At 40.2% G+C, this 21,129-nt stretch overlaps 1 protein-coding gene across 1 annotated transcript; it reads right to left on the bottom strand.

The window, feature by feature from the left end:
• Window positions 1-9,982: 9,982 nt before the first annotated feature.
• Window positions 9,983-11,335, bottom strand: LOC147985755 (uncharacterized). Its single transcript, XM_087539929.1, has 2 exons — window positions 10,661-11,335; window positions 9,983-10,579 (listed from the first exon to the last, which is right to left on the bottom strand). Exons 1-2 carry the CDS (start codon window positions 11,225-11,227, stop codon window positions 10,310-10,312), a joined length of 837 nt encoding a protein of 278 aa, XP_087396055.1. The 5' UTR covers window positions 11,228-11,335; the 3' UTR covers window positions 9,983-10,309.
• Between the last annotated feature and the right edge of the window lie 9,794 nt (window positions 11,336-21,129).

The following is a 21,129-nucleotide window of genomic DNA, read 5'->3' as shown; positions in this document are numbered from 1 at the left end:
GCCTAGAAGGGGAGAGGGGGCAAACCCTAAGGGCAGATGGGCCCTAAGGCCCATGCTCCCTGCGCCTCCCTCTCCTCCCCCTCTTGGCCGCCACCCAAAACCCATCTAGGGCTGCCGCCCCCCTAGGGGTGGGAACCCTAGAGGGGGCGCAGCCCCCTCCCCTTCCCCTATATATACTTGGCCTAGGGGCTGCCCACAACACGCGATTTGATCTCTCTCGTTGGTGCAGCCCTCCCTCTCTTTCTCCTCATATCTCGCGGTGCTTGGCGAAGCCCTGCTGGAGTGCCACGCTCCTCCACCACCACCACGCCGTTGTGCTGCTGCTGGATGGACTCTTCCTCAACCTCTCCCTCTCTCCTTGCTGGATCAAGGCGTGGCAGACGTCACCGGGCTGTACGTGTGTTGAACGCGGAGGTGCCGTCCGTTCGGCACTAGGATCTCCGGTGATTTGGATCACGACGAGTATGACTCCTTCAACCCCGTTCTCTTGAATGCTTCCGCTTAGCGATCTACAAGGGTATGTAGATGCACTCTCCTTCCCCTCGTTGTTGGTTTCTCCATAGATAGATCTTGGTGACACGTAGGAAATTTTTGAATTTCTGCTACGTTCCCCAACAACTCGAACCTAGGACCTGGCAATATTACTCGCCACCATATAGCCAGTTGGGTAATGAGCCAATTCTGGCTATGTATCTACACCCGCCTCTTTCCTATAGCAATCTCTGTTATCTCTCTCCTCAGCTCCGATGCCCGTACGCGTGACAGACAGACGAACCACGCGGCGGCGAGACCAGCGACCAAGTCCATTGAATCCACGACATCCGAGCTCTCGCAGAATCGCCGTGCAGGAGCAGGCGACATTTGACGCCGCGCAGGTCGCCCAAAACGCCAACGACGCTGACTATGTGTCGCGTGACCAAGTCGTCTTCGGCTTGTTCCCGCCTTTGTAGGGGTTGTTTTGCGCACATAGTAACAAGTTGAGGGGCGTCCGTGCAAGTTTACCACACACGGGTTGCTCCGGTATGTTTTCGCTCACTGACAGTGGCGCCACTCATATGTGGCTTGCCACGCCAGCGGTGGATACGGAGGGAATGACCGTATGTGCACCAAAATGCAAGTTGTATGACCAGAAAAACGTATTTTGATAGTTCTAGCACTAAACTGCACATCCAACGCAAGTTGTATGACCACCCGTGATATTTAAACCGTCTCTTTATTTGCCAATCTAAAATGGAATAAATTGATACCACACTAACCATTGATACTTATGAGTTCTTGATCTGTAATCCAGTGGTGTCGTGAAGCTTCCAACTCCTTCACAATGTCATTTCCTGCCATGTCTTAACCTGAACAATACCATATTGTGTTAATGCTATTTTAAACTGTGTCACTTTACTCGTTAGTAAGAAATGTGATGAATTGTCAGCACTGATACTTATATGTGCAAAACATGTCATCTGTCTGCTTGTTTATCTTTCAGAGTGAGGAGGATATAAGTGTCAAACAAGCGTAGTCTCATCAGCTTGCTCAGCTGCTTGCGCTGCACCTCCTGAGCAGGGCTAACCTTTCTTGAACTCTATTGAAGTGCTGTCGATTTTGTATATTATTTTTTCGGCGTGTTTATTTGCACTAGTGGCGATCTTTGATGCCCAGTGTATGTAATCTGCTGTCTGCTTGTGCTTTATTATCATAGTGGCGAACTTTGATGCCTAGTGGATGTAATATGTCATAATTTATTTGTTGTATAGTCTAGGTTTTTTCTTATTCACAATGCTGCAGTTTATTTACTGTATATATATCCTGTCTTCGCAGTAAACCGGCCAAACAGTAAAATTATGGTACATAATTGGGCCGTCATGCAAATCACTATGTATGATCCGCATCATGGGCCCAGCCATCTTGGTCCGTTAACATGCCTAAATGTAAACTGTCCCACTAGTAGATTTGGGCATTTAATAGGCCGAGTAAACAGCCGGCCCTATTTTCGCAAGAACTCAATGGGATTTTAGGAGGCTGAAAAGTTGGTTGGGCCTGAAACAGGCCGAACAGCTCATGGGCCGAAATAGACCTCGGCCCATGATTGTGCCAATCACATCACAGGCCGTTAACACGCCAAAATTGTCTCGGTACTTGTTTTGCCCAATCAGATTATCGGCTATGAGCCGGCGGGATGCAAACTGGGCCGTAGTTCGGCCCAACTATATGACGGGCTTTTAACAGGACGAAATAAATATAGGGCTGAAATGTTAAACGAGCCTTTAATAGGCCGAAACTAATATCATGCCGAATTACTAAATGGGCCTTTAACAAGTGGGCCCAAAAGCATAGCGTCTAGATGAAGGGATGAATCTGATATGGGCCATAATTTATCCCAAAGCCTCTTAAAGGTCCGGATCTGGTCTGGGCCGTAATTTGGCCCAGAACGTGGTAGGATTCTAACGGGCCAGATCTCATATGGGCATTTATTAGGCCCGGAACGTGGCAAGCTGTTAATGGACTAGATCAAATATGGGTCGGCATTTGGCCCAAAATAGGGCAGCCTGTTAACGGGCCGGCCCACTAGTGTCCTCAAAATCTTGTGGTCCTTTAGCTGGGCCGATGCACTATGGTCGGCAAAATCTCATGGGCCTTTAGCTGGGTCGGCCCATTATGGTCCGCAAAATCTTGTGGGCTTTAGTTGGGCCGGCCCATTTAATCTTTATGTGCCAATTTTGGGCCGGTCGACGTGTCAACATATCATAGGCGCATCTCGCCCATTGGATGAGTGACACCTGTGCCAACGCGGAACCGACACGTGGTTCCGACGGCCAATGATAATTTTACACGTGGAAAATCGGCATTGGTCGTGGCTGTTAGCGGGTTATCGGATCCAAAACAGGACCCGATAGCTTAACGGCGACCCGTTATGGTGGATGCCACGTGTCGGTCACCCTTGACGAAAGCACTTCCATGACGCAACATTTATTGTCATGGAAGTGAACACTTCTATGATGATAATTTTGGTAATGTCATGGAACACTTCTATGATAGCAAAGGTATGACTATCTTGATTCTATCATAAAATCGTCATGGATGTACATGCATGACAGCAAACGTGACCTACTATGACAAACACGTATCAGCACGGAAGTGTATTTTTTTGTAGTGCCTGGCGTTCCTCCCGAGCTGCTGGCCCAGAGTGATATGCATCAATCGCTGGAAGGTCGCGCCGGCATTCCGCAGGCAAAAGGGCATGCAGGTGTAGCAATACACCCCACACAGGGATAGGAAAGTTGTCTTCTCGACGTCTTGCACTGCCATCTTAATCTGGTGGTAACCCGAGAAGGCGTACTGGAAGCATAGCAGGTTGCACTAGGCGGTGGAATCAACGGTCTGATCAATGCGCGGAAGAGGATAGGGGTCCTGAGGAAACCCTTGTTGAGGCTCGTGAAGTCGACGCACATGTGCTCCTTCCCGCCCTTTTTGGTGACGATGATCGGGTTGGCCAACCAATCTAGGTGTCATACTTCCCGAATGGTGCTGGGTTCTTGCAACTTGTGAACCTCCTGGACGGTGAACGATTGCTTCTCCGGGGCTTGCTGATATGTCCCCAACGTACCTATAATCTTTGATTGTTCCATGCTATTATATTATCTGTTTTGGATGTTTTATATGCATTTATATGCTATTTTAAATTATTTTTGGGACTAACCTATTAACCTAGAGCCTAGTGCCAGTTCCTGTTTTTTCCTTGTTTTTGAGTTCCGCAAAACAGGAATACCAATAAAACCTTCACGGTGATTTTCCTTGGACCAGAAGACAACCAGGAGACTTGGAGATGAAGTCGGAGGAGCCACGAGGCGGCCACAAGGACGGAGGGAGCGCCCAGGGGGGTAGGGCATTCCCCCACCCTTGTGGGCCCCTCGTGCACCTCCTGACCTAATTCTTTCGCCTATATATAACAATATATTCCAACACCAATAGGGGAAGCCACGAAAACACTTTTCCACCGCCACAACCTTCTGTACCCATGAGATCCCATCTAGGGGCCTTTTCCGGTGTCCTACCGGCAAGGGATTCAATCATGGAGGACTTCTACATCAACTTAAATTGCCCTTCCAATGAAGCGTGAGTAGTTTACCTCAGACCTACGGGTCCATAGCTAGTAGCTACATGGCTTCTTCTCTCTCTTTGATTCTCAATACCATGTGCTCCTCGATGTTCTTGGAGATCTATCCGATGTAATACTCTTTTGCGGTGTGTTTGCTGAGATCCGATGAATTGTGGATTTATGATCAGCTTATCTATTAACATTATTTGAATCTCCTCCAAATTCTTTTATGCATGATTTGATATCTTTGTAATTCTCTTTTAACTATCGGTTTGGTTTGGCCAACTAGATTGATTTTTCTTGCAATGGGAGAAGTGCTTAGCTTTGGGTTCAATCTGGTGGTGTCCTTTCCGAGTGATAGTAGGGGCAGCATGGCACATATTGTATTGTTGCCATCGAGGATATAAAGATGGGGTTTTCATCACATTGCTTGAGTTAATTCCTCTACATCATGTCATCTTAATTAATGCATTACTCCATTCTTTATGAACTTAATACTCTAGATGCATGCTGGATAGCGGTCGATGTATGGAGTAATAGTAGTAGATGCAGATTCGTTTCGGTCTACTTGACACGGACATTATGCCTATATTCATGATCATTGCCTTAGATATCGTCATAACTTTGCGCTTTTCTATCAATTGCTCGGCAGTAATTTGTTCACCCACCGTATTATTTGCTATCATGAGAGAAGCCTCTAGTGAAACCTCTGGCCCCCGGGTCTATTTTCCATCATATAAGTTTCCGATCTATAATTCTAGTTTTCGATTTACTATTTTTCAATCTTTTACTTTCCGATCTATAAACCAAAAATACCAAAAATGTTTACTTTACCGTTTATCTATCTCTATCAGATCTCACTTTTGTAAGTAACCATGAAGGGATTGACAACCCCATTATTGCCTTGGGTGCAAATTGTTTGATTGTTTGTGCAGGTATTCGATGACTTGTGTGTTATCTTCTACTGGATTGATACCTCGGTTCTCAAACTAAGGGAAATACATATCTCTACTTTCTTGCATCACCCTTTCCTCTTCAAGGGAAAAACCAACACAAGCTCAAAACGTAGAAGGAAGAATTTCTGGTACCATTGTCGGGAAGATCTACACCAAGTCCAGACATACCAAGTAACCATCATAAACTCTCATCTCTTGCATTACATTATTCACCATTCGCCTCTCATTTTCCTCTCCCCACTTCTAAAATGATTTTTGAAAACATTTGCCTTTTTTTCTCCCCTCTTCCGTTCATCTTCTCCGTTTGCTTTTTTATGTGCTTGTGTGTTGGATTGCTTGCTTTCTCACGATGGCTCAAGAGAATACCAAATTGTGTGACTTTTCAAACACCAACACTAATGTGGAATCGTGTGAAATTAATGCCGCTTTGCTGAATCTTGTTATGAAAAACCAATTTTCTGGCCTTCCTAGTGAAGATGCCGCATCTCATCTAAACAATTTCGTTGATTTGTGTGATATGCAAAAGAAAAAAGATGTGGATAATGATATTGTTAAATTGAATCTATTTCCGTTCTCACTTCGAGATCGTTCTAAAACTTGGTTTTCATCTTTGCCTAAAAATAGTATTGATTCATGGAATAAGTGTAAAGATGCTTTTATTTCCAAGTATTTTCCTCCGGCTAAGATCATCTCCCTTAGGAACGATATTATGACTTTTAAGAAGCTTGATCATGAACATATTGCACAATCTTGGGAGAGGATGAAATTGATGATACAAAATTTCCCTACTTATGGTCTGAATTTGTGGATGATTATACAAAATGTTTATGCCAGATTGAATTTTGCTTCTAGAAATCTATTAGATTCAGCCACAGGAGGCACTTTTATGGAAATTAATTTAGGAGAGGCTACTAAACTCCTAGATAATATTATGGTTAATATTCTCAATGGCATACCAAAAGATTTTCCACTAGTAAAAAGGTGCATGCAATTGAAGAGGTTAATGTTTTGAGTGGAAAGATGGATGAGCTTATGAAATTGTTTGCTAGCAAGAGTGCTTTTATTGATCCTAATGGTATTCCTTTGTCTACTTTGATTGAAAATAATAATGAATATATGGATGTGAATTTTGTTGGTAGGAACAGTTTTGGTAATAACGCGTATAGAGGTAATTTTAATCCTAGGACGTTTCCTAGTAATACCTCTAATAATTATTTAAATTCCTACAACAATTCTTATGGGAATTTTAATAAGATGCCCTCTAGTTTTGAAAATACTGTTAAAGAATTTATGAGTCCGCAAAAGAATTTCAATGCTTTGATTGAAGAAAAATTGCTAAAGATTGACGATTTGGCTAGGAACATGGATAGAATTTCTCTTGATCATGATTCTTTGAAACTTAGATCTATTCCACCCAAGCATGATATTAATGAGTCTCTCAAAGATATGAGAATTTCCATTGATGAATGCAAAGAAAGAACCACGAAGATGTGTGCTAAACGAGATTGGTTTGTAAGGGCGTGTTCTTCTAGTTTCTGTGAAAATAATGATGAAGATCTTAAAGTTATTGATGTGACTCCTATTGAATATTTGTTTTATAATATAAATCTTGATAAATATGGGACTGGATATGAGTCAACTTTAGTTAAAGGCGTCCCAATGATTCGGAGTTTTTAGATCTTGATGCAAAAATTGATAAAAGTGGGATTGGAGAGGTGAAAACTTTAGGTAGCAATGAACCCACTCTTTTGGATTTCAAGGAATTTAATTATCATAATTTTTATTCAATAGATTGTATTTCCTTGTTCAAATCCATGTTAAATTCTCCTTATGCTTATAATCAAAACAAAGCTTTTACTAAACATATTGTTGATGCTATGATGCAACCTTTTGAAGAAAAGCTTGAATTGGAAGTTTCTATGCCTAGAAAACTTTATGATGAGTGGGAACCTACTATTAAGATTAAGATTAAATATTATGAATGCCATGTTTTGTGTGATTTGGGTGCTACTGTTTCCACGATTCCAAAAACTTTATGTGATATGCTAGGTTTCCGTGAATTTGATGATTGTTCTTTAAATTTGCATCTTGCAGATTCCACTATTAAGAAACCTATGGGAAGGATTAATGATGTTCTTATTGTTACAAATAGGAATTATGTGCCCGTAGATTTCATTGTTCTTGATATAGATTGAATCCTACATGTCCTATTATTCTTGGTAGACCTTTCTTAGAACGATTGGTGCAATTATTGATATGAAAGAAGCAAATATTAGATTTCAATTTCCGTTAAGGAAGGGCATGGAACACTTTCCAAGAAAGAAAATTAAATTGCCATATGAATCTACTATGAGAGCCACTTATGGATTGCATACCAAAGATGACAATACCTAGATCTATTCGTGTTTTTATGCCTAGCTAAGGGCGTTAAACAATAGCGCTTGTTGGGAGGCAACCCAATTTTATTTTTTCGCGCTTTTTAGGTCCTGTTTTGCTTTAAATAATTTATCTAGCCTCTGGTTAGATGTGGTTTTTGTGTTTTAATTAGTGTTTGTGCCAAGTAAGGCCTTTGGGATAGCTTATGGTGATAGTTGATTTGATCTTGCTGAAAACAGAAACTTTTGAGCCCAGAAAATTAATTTTAATTTTTTGCAAAAGAGCGATAAAATACTGATTCCTTTTGTTGTAGATTAACAAACAAATTTCGTAGGTTTTCATAATTTGTCAGAATTTTTTGAGTTACATAAGTATTCGTGAGTTACATATTGGTACAGACTGCTCTGTTTTTGACAGATTCTATTTTCTATGCGTTGTTTGCTTATTTTGATGAATCTATGGGTAGTATCGGGGGGTATGGACCATGGAAAAGCTGGAATACAGTATATATTACACCAATGTAAATAAAGAATAAGTTCACAACAGTACCAAAAGTGGTGAATTATTTTCTTATACTAACGGAGCTTATAAGATTTTCTGTTGAGTTTTATGTTGTGAAGTTTTCAAGTTTTGGGTAAATATTTGATGGACTATGGAATAAGGAGTGTCAAGAGCCTAAGCTTGGGGATGCCCAAGGAACCCCAAGGTAATATGCAAGGACAACCAAGAGCCTAAGCACGGGGATGCCCGGAAGGCATCCGCTCTTTCGTCTTCGTCTATGGGTAACTTTACTTGAGGTTATATTTTTATTCGCCACATGATATGTGTTTTGCTTGGAGCATCTTGTGTGATTTGAGTCTTTGCTTTTTAGTTTGCCACAATTATCCTTGTTGCACACACCTTTTGAGCGAGACACGCATGAATCATGATTTATTAGAATACTTTATGCGCTTCACTTATATCTTTTGAGCAAGGCAATTTTGTTCTAGTGCTTCACTTATATATTTTTATAGAAATTGATGAACTCTCATGCTTCACTTATATTATTTTGAAATTCTTTAAACAGCATGGTAATTTTCTTTGGTTATAAATTTAGTCCTAATATGATAGGCATCCAAGAGGGATATAATAAAAACTTTCATATAAAGTGCATTGAATACAATGAAACGTTTGATTCCTTATGATTGTTTTGAGATATAATTATTGTGATATTAGAGTCATGCTAGTGAGTAGTTGTGAATTTGAGAAATACTTGTGTTAAGGTTTGTGAGTCCTTTGCGTTTGGATTGAGAACACTCGCCTTAGAATTTTTCTATTTCTTATACAAAAAATTAAACACAAGCAACCTAAGGTGAGATGTTTTTTCTTAGTACATATATAGAAAAGAAGCAACATAAAAGAAAAATCATTGCTAACATTTTCTGGAAGAATGAATAGTGTGGTGATTGTTCACATAACCAATGACCTACAAACCACCCCGCCAACATAAAATAACACTTACTCATAGCTTGTTTCTCCTATGGTTTCACAATAAGTAATCGGGTACGTATTTGTTTACATAGGCTCCTTAGGGATTTGAATGATAAAAAATGTTGTTAAGCATAATGTTCCTTTTTTCATCAATGAACAAGATATTGTCTATGTGTAGCGATGTGAAATTTATGTGCTAGTTCAAAGAAAAAATTGTTTAGAGTATTTTAATCCCTGGGTGGTAATCACAATTGAGCACCCATGTCATAGCTAGACTTTTGACAATGATGATAGTAGGGCTGGGTGTTCTGTATAAACCGAAAAATCAGTTTCTACCATTCGGTTTTTTTTTGAAAATTCGGTTAGACAAACTAAAAACCAAAAATGGTAGTTGAGATTAGTTAACCGAAAATTTGGTTAACCGTATATTCGGTTCGGTTTTTGGTTTTATACGGAATGACCATGCTTCAAGTATCTATGCTCCGATTGCACTAGCTGCACCATCTTATATAGGCAAAAAATCTAGCTAATCTCCTCAGTCGGGCGAGGTGGGACTAGAGCAGCGAAATGGTGTGGTCAGTTGTTCGCATGTGCGGGCACACCGTTCACAAAAAGCCCACGTTAGGTAGGCCTTATCCTTGTAGGCACTTGAATGGTCAGGCAGGCCCACATTATTTGAGATGCATGCACGATGCATTCGTGGGTGATTGTGGGTGGTTGGGCGTGTGACTCCTGGGAGACAACGTTGCACGCCTACGCCTGCTTTTGTGCTGTACAGTACAATCAGTCACGTTCGTTTTGTTTTTGTTTGGTTAACCGAGATGCAAACCGAACCTACCGAATTTTGTTCGGTTAGTGGACAGGAAAACTAATTTTTTTTCTGTAACAGTAAAAAAACCGAAAATTCAGTTTGTTCGGTTTTCAATTCGTCGGTTTTTATGCCCACCCCTAGATGATACTACTCATTAAGAAAAATGGTTTAGATGGTTTAGCATTTTATATGGCACATTATTTGGAAAATGTTATTTTACTTTGAAGAAGTTTATGAAAAATGTTAGGAAACATACATCTTACCTAGCTCTAGAAAATCTTCATTAAAAATCTTGGTTCCTTCATATATTAATATGGAAGAGAATAACATGGTACACGACCATTAAAGATGAATCTATTAGTTAAACATGGAAACAACAACACATACCATTCAAACAAAGATAGTTCTATTAATTGTTTCACACCCTCACAACATATTCTCACTCTTATGTTACTCCATTGATATTTTTGTTTCCAAAAACAAATAAAATCTATTAAAATTTCTCCACTTGAGCTAGAAGCTCTCGGTCTTCAACCATTTTGGTGCTAGTAGAAATATTTGTCCCGAGAATGGTAATCATGGGATGTCCAAGTACATATGGGAAGATCAACTTTGTAGGTGTTTCTTCCTTTCTTTCGCATGGGAACTCATGTGACCACCGTAGGCTTGAGATGTGTTGAATTTGCGACCGCAAATCTTGCATGTGTAATTACCCAAGGATGTAGAATCATGCAAAATAGCACTATCAGAAATGCCATTTGGACCAACTAGAGGGGTGTTATATTCTCTTGGTACATGTGAGGTTGCCATGAATGGAGAAATAGGGGCAGGTACACCATAAGAAGCATCATATAGTAGCCTTCCATCTTGTATGTTCTGTTGTTGCAATATAGTATTCGGTGTAAATGGGTCAATATTTTCAGGAGAACAATGAAATCCATATGGTAGTGAGTTTACCTCAGAGACATGCATGGCGGGCATGTCATAGATTGAACCATCCTCCATTGCTCCATTAGTGTTAAGGTGGGTATGAACAATAGAATTTGGATCTATTTGGATTAAGGATGTGAATGATGGAGACTCCATGGACGAGGTATGTGTATGATGATAGGAGTCAGCGTAATTCCACAAAGGGTTTGAAAGGAAGTCTTCATGCCTGAACATTTCATGTTCATCTTGATGGATTTCCTCATTGTTGGGTTGGGACACTATGGTATTAACCATGGATAAAGGATTAATAATTGTATCAGACAATTGTGGTGGGAGTGGTGCTAGACCTACATTCTCTTGGTGTGGCATCATGGAACTATCATTGACTGGCATCATGGTAGGTTCAGGTGGTGCATCGGGTGCAGATGAGGAGTTCGCCATGGAAGGTGAATCTGATGGTAGTGACTCAAAGGCCAAAATATCATTTAACACTGGCATGGCTCTCGTGCCTCTCAATGCTTCATGCAAGGGGGAAATGTAGGCATCATTCTCACCAGATGTAACTTTGTTGGGGTAGGAGCCATTAGGATCCATGACTACTAGCAAGATCGACAATTTGAAGCTATGGAGAAGAGAGACGCTTATGCTATGATAGTGCTTGAAGCTTATGAGGATTATTGCATAGGTAGATATCTATATATAAGGTTCTTACAGAACTATAGCCATGCATGGCCTCATGTAATATTGAATGATTACAAAATCTAGAATATCTAGATTTTAATCATTGTATTTATGGAACGTCTAAGAGATATCAGATATAAATTTGTCTAATAATTAACGAGATATTCTAGGATCTCTCAATGTGGAATTTGATCTTGCCCTATGTGTTAATACAATTTCGCATTAATGGCGTCATCTAATATTAATTATGACATTATCAAGAAGATCTGGAATTTATTCACTGATATTCATACAATATCTATGAGATATGAGATAAACATGTGTCTAATAATTAAAGAGATCTTCTAGGATCTTTATTTCTATATTTGATTTTGCATCAGTTTTAATATAACTTTCCAACACACCTTCTTTTGTTGGACACAAAAAAGCATCATCTATGATGATACAAGATAGCACGCGTCTTCCTAAACAAGTAATGTTAGTTTATGATATCAACTTTGAAAGTTAGTATATTAACTTCCTTATGGTTGCAGCATGTGTCCAAACTACTATTTCTAATGAAATAGTAATGCCATCAAGAAATACCCTCGGAGAGGCTATCTATGTCGTCTATTTCTGCTTCGTGATCTGTGCAATAATTACAACCCAGTTTTCCATTCCATTATTCTGTCAAGTCTTCTCTCCCTCCTCTTTGAACAAATTGCACGCCCTGTAGACTGTGCACACTTATTTCAATGCGTACTCAAGTGTGATAGATTTCCTTTTGAAGGGAGAGCTGTACAACTTGTGTGAATTCAAATTCAAATACTAACATATTTAAACAGATAATTAACTATTAGTTAGAGCATCAGTTATTAATAAAAACAATGGTTAATCAACTAATAGGAAATAATTAAAAGTGCCAATATGATATACAATGTTCCAATTTTATTAGTAAGTATCAAACATCTCAAATTACAAAATGTCCAAATATGATAAAGAGATAGATAATTAAAAAGTGCCAAAATTTTCATACTACAAAGTGCCAAAAATCTCATATTAGAAAGTGTGACAAAGTGCCAAAGTACGACCAAGTAACAAATTACCCCAACTCAAAAAAGTGGCAAAAATATAGAAATGTGCTAAATTCAAACTAAAAGGATATTCAACTTCATAGGATCTATGCATGAACAATTAAAACACGCACTTTCATAAGCTGTGTGTATGATAAATTCAATAATGCACACTTTTACAGGATCTGTGTATGAACAATTCAAAAGTGAGCACTTTAATAGGATCTGAGTATTGAGATTTCAAAAGTGCGCACTTTCACAGGATCGGTGTATAAAAATTTTGAAAGTGCGCACTTTCATAGGATATATGTGTCTATTTAAATCAAAAGTGCGCACTTTCAAAATCAAAAGTTCTATAAATTTACTAAGTTCTTAATAATAAAGTGCATTAGTTAAAGTGCGCACTTTGTAGCATGTAAATATGATCACAATTATAGAGATCCCACTTAGTGCTCTACATAGGTTAAGTGCCAAATCTAAATTCATTCCAAGATGGTTGTGTGTCAGATCCATCCGATCACATGCAAACATAAAAACAATCCTCCACAATCAAGGAGAGAGTGAGGGAGAGAGAGAGATAGGATACCACAGGGCCGACAGATGACTGCGTGTACGGGTCGGGGTAGAGGAGGACGAGGTGGAGTTCGTCCTCACTGCCAGGAGCACCAACAAGTAGGAGGACGAGGTGGAGGTCATCGAGGAAGAAGACCGGTGATGAGACATGCACGACCGTGGATGACTCCCTCGTCGACCACCACGTCCATCACGCACGGCCATCGATGAGGAGGTGGTGTACGGCGATGTATCTGGCGATCACGGCCATGGTGGTACACGGCATGGTCGACATGGAGCTCTCCCTTGCTATCTCCTGGTTACCTGAGGTGGATCTGGTCATGGTCGTGGAGGTGGATTCAGTCACCATCATGACTGAACGAAAAATGAGGGTCAATGCCGGTGACCCACACGAGCAACACCGTCCATCGTGGGTGGATCCTCTGGATCCCACACAAGAGAGGAGCGCCGATCCGAGGAAGATGTAAGGTCATCGGTTAGGGAGGCCATGCCAAATTCAACTATCATGGGGAAGGAGGTGGGAGGTTGTGGCCGGCATGGAGCCTGGTGGCGCGTCGGTTGGGTAGCAAGGGGGGCTAGAGCTTGAAGGCGAGGAGAGGCGGGCCTGGTGGGCAAAGGGGTGGTGTATGGCGTCTAACACCGGCGTGGGTGAGGCGCTAGCGGCAAGCTCCGATCTAGATCTCAATTTGGCTTCAGATCGGGGATAGGAGGAGATAACATGAGGGAAAGAGAGAGAGAGACCGAGAGAGAGCACGGTGGGTGGAGAGAATGAGATAGAGGGGTGGGTGGGTCGGTCTAGCTATATGGTCACTGGGCGGCAGGGTGTGGAGCCCTCTCTTGCCACTTATATGACTATTTTATCCCTCACTCTATTTGCTCTCGCCTAGCACATATCTCCTGACCGTGGGTGGTGGTGATATTCTTGTCCTGGGTAGTGTTTAATATTAGAAATTCTCTCTCTCTGGCGGAGAGAAATTTGTCGATATATCTCTATCTTCAAACCAGTTTTAAATATCCAATTCTACAACCTTCACCAAAATATTGCCTTTATCATTGGAAAATATTTTAAATTCTTGTAAATATCCAATGATACGAACATTATGCTCTTTGGTAGCTACATAAATGGCTTCTTCACTTCCTCTACATCTCAATTGTATTGTTCTTCAACATACATATCCATGGCTTCAAGCCACTCTCCATAACATGATTTGCCATGTAAATCATGGGTACTTAATCAATTATAAGTTCATAGTTATAGCTAACAATACTTTCAGAATTATATTTTCCTTTTTCTGACTAATTCTTTTCATGCGCTGGAAATGTATGCTTGGAATATTTTATACTTGCGGGATGCATAGTGCATACACATTCCAGGAAGACAAGCACATTCACCATTGTGTTATATGGAAATATCATTTATGCAATTATGCAAAAATGGAATCTTGGAATATTGCATTATGTCATTTTGACATGTCCATTATTTATGACTTCGCTCTTGTAGGTACCTGATGCAGGAATTTAGAAATTGATGACTTTTGAACCAAACATTTGATTCATGATTCTCTGGAACTATCATGTTTGTTGTGATACTTTTATCATTATTATTTTTACAAATTTATAAGCTTTTACATTGATAACGAGACTTGAGAGGCATTAAATTTCACCATTTCTCAACTAGGTCTGCTACTAGGGCTCAAATCTTAGGTCAATGTCTATGAGCTCTTATCTTTGATCAATCATGGGTTTAGATTCATTTATCCAAGAGTCTCTAAGGTAGATGACAAAGTGACATGTTATATTCTACCAGCACTAAACATGATAACCTAAACCAACAGACTCTCAAAAAAATGTGAAAGGAGGCCTTCACTTACACTATTTTCTATATTGGTTTGCAATCCAAGTACATGCCATGCAGACTTATCCTATGATGTGAGACATCTTCGTTAACTTCCCTTGTTTTGTACCTAATAGATTCCCCTCATGCTGTACCAACTGTTGTCACTTGAGGAAGAAGTTGATTTCTTATTGCATTCTATGCAATCCAACCGACTTGTTTGTTGCGAAACTTACTATCTATATAAAGAAGATGATTCCATGTTTATCTTGTATTTAATCAAATGCATTCATCTATATTGTAATGTCAATCAGATATTATCATTGTACATGTATGGAAAGCAACTACACAAAGTAAACATCATTCTCATAAGATGTAGACCCAAACACCTAGTTTCCAGACCTAACATGTGCAAATTTGGGATCTTATTTTCCGTAAAACAAAATTGTCTTAGGGGCTTTACTCTACCTCATTCTTGAAGAAAATGTCATTTTCATAAAAAACGCCATTTTCATGTAAATAAAATATAACAAATAATAGTAAATGAGTTCTAACTGCACAAATTATTATCCATATGAGTAACGATACCAAGTTCATATGGCGTTTATGAAAACAACATCTAGCCGCTACTTGTTATATGTTCTACTCAAGAAACTCATTAAAATACACCTTGACAATATTATTGCATTTCTTCAAAAAAATCTCAGCTAATGTCATTAGACTCAGACATTGATAAATGGAGAAATCTTAAATGACAACATCAATTTATTAATGATTAAAGGGGGCTTCTAGGAATGAAATATTCACTACTGCAGAAACACCCTCTCATGACCAATCACTAGTGATGGCCACAATGCAACCCGTCACTAGAGGTAGGGTGTGGGTAACATCTTTCCCATCACTGGTATGTCGACCAAGGGGACATGTATAACATACAAATGACTAATGCTTGAACCACCCATTAGTGGTTGATTCCACTAAAAATGCATCTTGTTTTCTCGGATTTTTTCCCTTGCACACGTTTGGCATGTGCGTGTTCTTGTTCTAATTTAGTCATATTATTTCCAAAATCATAGAAACATTGGTTGTTAAATATGATTGCAAGTTTTAGGTAATTTATGGAAACCAACACCACAATAGCATGAATGTAGTGAAGTTTAAGAACTTTATTTTGAAGATGGAGTAAAGGACCTATCCAAACTCCTAACTAGGCACTGGTTCAATTGCACTCGACCATACTACCTAGTCTCACCTTCATTGCTTCAACCACAACAAAACCTGTGAATGAAGGTAAGACATTTTATGAACACAACCACCACAAAACTTGGAGAGAAGAAGATAGATGAAATCTAGAGGGAGTTGCTTCACTTAGATCAGTCCTAGGTCCCTTGATATATGTGGATCCACCTGCCAATAATCATAGATCTACTCCATGATAGAGAGCGAGAGAGATTCACATTTGTGAGATAGAGGTTTGAGTTCTGCATTCCATGCTCTATCTCCCATATTAAGAATCGGTCAATCATCCATTCTATAGTGACTATCTATGGTATACTAGAGATGAATTCATTTTCCCGATCATTGTCGTTGACTATGATTCCTCTTTAGTGAGCACTTAGTCCCCCTCGGGAGTGGGAGATGTAGGCCATTAATAAAATGTGAATTTCATAATGCTTATTTGACATTTATTTGATTAATTTGATATTTAGTTGTGCAATTGTTTACCTATGGCGTACGAATTGCTTTTTGTCTAATGTAAAGGCAAAGGCGGTATGATCTAAATACTAACGTGGCTAAGCACATATTTCCAAGCAATTGCACTACCTTCATGTGACATGTAGTGGTATCAAAGAGAGTCGAAGGCGAGAGGAGCAAAAGCAAAGCAAAATCACTTAAGGCATTGGTCCAATCTCTTTATCTTAATTACCCTATTTATAGTAATCTGGAGGAGTACAATAGTGTTTCAAAACCGAGTAGGGGGATGATGACCCACAAGTCTAGGGGATTGCCATTGTCTTTTATGGGAAGTAATAACCTAATTTATTGATTCAACAGAAGAGCTCATCTTCTCAGAATATCATAGGCTTGTATTCCATATATAGATAGAAATGCTTCATACAAAATTGCTTCTCATCAACAATCCAACACCACTTGCTTCAAGGTCCATAAAGGTGACTAAGCATTATTAAGGTGGCCTTGTGGGTTAACCAAAATAATGCAATATATATACACATACAGATGAGCTATTCTATTTCACATACTATTCTCGAACTAACGACTTAGAGCGGTAGAACTCATGATTTCATCTTGTTGAACTAATCAAATTCTTAGTTAAAAAAATGAGAATTCTTTTTGTCAGAACAGGGCATGTAATATATCATTGGAAACCTCTTGACAGCTATAATAAAACTCATATATGATTTTTTTTGTGAAATCATCACGGTTTAATATCAATTTTAAAAGAAAAAAAATCATATTTTCAAATTCAAAAGCACGAACTGTATTTTGACCTCATTTTCGAACGGTTTGTTGGAATTCAAATGAGATGCCCCTGGAAAGATGGTGGGAATCCGCTTGTTTCATATATAGATTGTTTTTCCAAATTCTATATGGTTTAGAAGTAATTTGAGAAACGGTGAAATTCTTGGTGAAATATATTTTCTTGATTTTTTGCAAATGGTTTGTCAGATTGACACAAATGATACGGAGTTGGAAATCTATGGGAAATCAATAACTTTTGCGTATAGAAGTTTTCTTAATTCCTTACAGTTTAAATTCGAATTCAAATACGATCAAAGTTGATTTTGAATGCGGATATTTTAAGTTTGTCAAAATTGTGCAAATAATATATCGTTGGGTATCGAAAATGCTAAACTTGTCATGTCGAATGTTTTCTCAAATTCTCAAATGCCGAATAGTAATTTGGAATGTAGTGATACCAATCGTGTTGTTTCTCGTTGGAAAAATAGAGTACCCGAACTGATCTATGTGTGTGTATTCATACTGAGGTATTTTTTATAGAGTAATTTTGAATGGTTCCAAAAACAGAGAGTACTTGAACTGATGTCCGTATGGGTTTGTACTGAACGTGTTTTCACATAGTAGACGGATACGTCTCCAACCTATCTATAATCTATGAAGTATTCATGCTATTATATTACCATTCTTGGATGCTTTACAATCATTTTATAGTAACTTTATATCATTTGTTGGGACTAACCTATTGACCCGGTGCCTAGTGCCAGTTGTTATTTTTTACATCGCGGGAAATCAATATCAAACGGAGTCCAAACACCGCGAAACTTTTGGTGGATTTTTTACGGACGAGAAGATATAAAATGGGTCAGAGGCACCTAGGGGGGTGCCCCGAGGGGGGCACAACCCACCTGGGCGCGCCTGGGGGCCCAGACGCCCAGATGGGTTGTGCCCACCTCGGTGACCTCCCGCACCCCCTCTTCGCCCTATAAATTGCCAAATATTCCAAAACCCTCGGGGTAACCCTAGATCAGAAGTTCCGTCACCGCAAGGCTCTATAGCCATGAGAAAACAATCTAGACCCCGTTCTGACACGCTACCGAAGGGGGAAATCATCACCGGTGGCCATCTTCATCATCCCGACGACCACCACGATGAGGAGGGAGTAGTCCAACCTCGGGGCTGAGGGTTTGTACCAGTAGCTATGTGTTTAATATCTCTCCCTTTATCGTGTTCTTGAGATGTCACGATCTTGATGTATCGCGGGCTTTATTAATATAGTCGGATCATATGGTGTTTTCCCCTCTCTTTCTTGCTGTGATGAATTGAGTTTTCCCTTTGAGATTCCATTTTATCGGATTGAATACTTTTATGGATTTGGGAGAACTTGATATATGTCTTGCATATGAATACTCATGGTGACAATGGAGTATTATTTTGATTCACTTGATATATGTTTTGGCACTCAACTCGTGGATTCCTGAGGTGACATTGGGGGAATCTATGCATAGGGGTTGATGCACGTTCTTGTCTTTGTTTCTCCGGTAGAAATCTTGGGGCACTCTTTGAGGTTCTTTGTGTTGGATTGAGTATTACAAATCTAAAATTATTTGTTGTTATTTTAGTATGAACTCTTGGATAGATCGATCAGAAAGAATAGCTTCGAGGTGGTTTCGTACCCTACAAACAACTTCTTATTATGTTCTCCACTAGATAAGAATTTTGGAGTGATTCTTCATTGCACGTTGAGGGATGGTTATGTTATCCAATTATATTAGCATTGTTGAGAGATTGCACTAGCGAAAGTATGGACCCTAGGCCTCATTTTCAAGCATTGCAGTACCGTTTTTGTGCCCGTTTTCTGATTGCTACCATGCTGTTTTTATTTTTTCATATTATAAAAATATATTTCTACCATCCATATTACACTTTTATCACCATCTCTTTGCCGAACTACTACACCTATACAATTTGCCATTGTATTGGGTGTGTTGGGGACACAAGAGATTTCTTGTATTTGATTGCAGGGTTGTTTGAGAGAGACCATCTTCATCCTACGCCTCCCACAGATTGATAAACCTTACGTCATCCACTTGAGGGAAATTTTCTACTGTCCTACAAAACACTGGGCTTGGAGGCCCACAAGAGTCTACAAGAACAAGTTGTGTAGTAGACATCAAGCTCTTTTCTGGCGTCGTTGCCGAGGAGGTGAGTGCTTGAAGGTATATCTTTGGATCATGCAATTGAATCTTTTAGTTTCTTGTTTTATCACTAGTTTGGTTTATAAAAAGAAAACTACAAAAAATGGAATTGGGGTTGCATCATATTATTGATCATCTTTATAATATCTTTCTTGAAAATGATGGTTCAGAAAATTGTGCTCAATATCTTTCTTGTTGTACCACTAGTTTGGTTTTATCACTAGATTGGTTTATAAAAGAAAACTACAACAAAATGGAATTGAGGTTGCATCATATTATTCATCTTTATAATGTACTTCGTGAAAATGATGGAAAGAAAAATTGTGATAAATTGATAGAAGAATAATTCAATAGAATGTTTGGTATAAATGATGAGCATGATTGCAATGTTGTTAGTAGGAACTCTTTGAATATCCATGGTGCTAGTGATATGGAAAGCAATAAGCTTGGTGTCGGGGGGATGAACCCCAGGCAGGCAACAGAACCCGGATCCTTTTCAAAAACATCGGGGCCAGCAACGCCCCTCAATCCGGCTCACACTTGGTTGGGTTGCTCAACCCGGCCAAGTACCTTGACGCGGCCCCAACGGCTGGCGCAAGACGGCCGAACCCGGCATGCTAAGACTTCTCCAACAAGCTAGCTCCCCCCTTGGCGTATTCCTCAACCCGACCACCGTTCAGCTCCCGTACCATCGCAGTTGTATGATGGGTTGAGTCTCCATTCAAGGTTGAGCAACGGAACAGTGCCCCACTAACTCCTTTGGCTAGCCGAGGTGTTGCAATAGTGCCCCACCTACCCTGCTGACCAGGGCTGGGGTGGCTACAGTGCACCCGTCATCACTGCTGACGCCAGCGGGCGGCGACCTGACGGTGCGCCACTATAGCGGACTCGACCCGGCCATTCTGTGACGATCGACAAGACGGAAATAGTGCCCCCTGGCGCACGCGGCACGCGCCCGGGGAACCCGTCGAGTCCTCACACCCGGTGGGTCCCAGCACCGGCTTCGCGGACAATGACAACCCGGCCCCATGGCCTTGTAACATTACCATTGTAACCCTGGGGGGTTGACCTATAAAACCCCACAAGAGCCCTCACGTACAGAGAGATCGATCACATGCACAACACACACGACCAGACCAGCCACACCCATGCATAAGGAGAGGTAGCAGTCTAAGCCTTGGCCTGTCTTCCTTCTTCCTCCATACAACTCGAGGAGCAACCTTGTACGGGCGCATATAAACCAAACTTGGCAGGACTAGGGGTGTTATCTCTCCGGAGAGCCCCGATGTAACACCCACGATGCAGCTATATCTCCCACGTGTTGAAGCACGACTTAGAGGCATAACCGCATTGTAGGCATGTCGCAAGAGGGGTAATCTTTACACATCCCATGTACTGAATAAGAAAGGGATAAAGAGTTGGCTTAGAATCGCCACTTCACACAATACATAAATATAGCATTACATCATCCAGATACAATCAAGGTCCGACTACGGAACCAAATAAAGAAAGACAACCCCTAATGCAAAAGATCCCGGATCGCCCCAACAGGGCTCCACTACTGATCGAAAGGAAAACGAGACAACACAATGAACACAATCTTCATTGAGCTCCTCCTTGAGCTCGATTGCGTCACCTGCACGGTATCATCGGCACCTGCAACTGGTTTCGGAAGTAATC

The sequence above is a fragment of the Triticum urartu genome, chromosome 2A (genome assembly GCF_056163025.1).
Source record: "Triticum urartu cultivar PI428250 chromosome 2A, HENAU_Tu73, whole genome shotgun sequence".
Taxonomy (NCBI): domain Eukaryota; kingdom Viridiplantae; phylum Streptophyta; class Magnoliopsida; order Poales; family Poaceae; genus Triticum; species Triticum urartu.
This window is presented reverse-complemented; position numbering and strand designations above follow the sequence as displayed.

Coding starts and splice junctions, on each gene's coding strand:
- LOC147985755 (XM_087539929.1), bottom strand. CDS start 11,227: ATGGATCCTAATGGCTCCTACCCCAACAAAGTTACATCTGGTGAGAAT. Junction 10,580..10,660: donor CCGCCATGCATGTCTCTGAG/GTAAACTCACTA, acceptor TTGCAACAACAG/AACATACAAGATGGAAGGCT.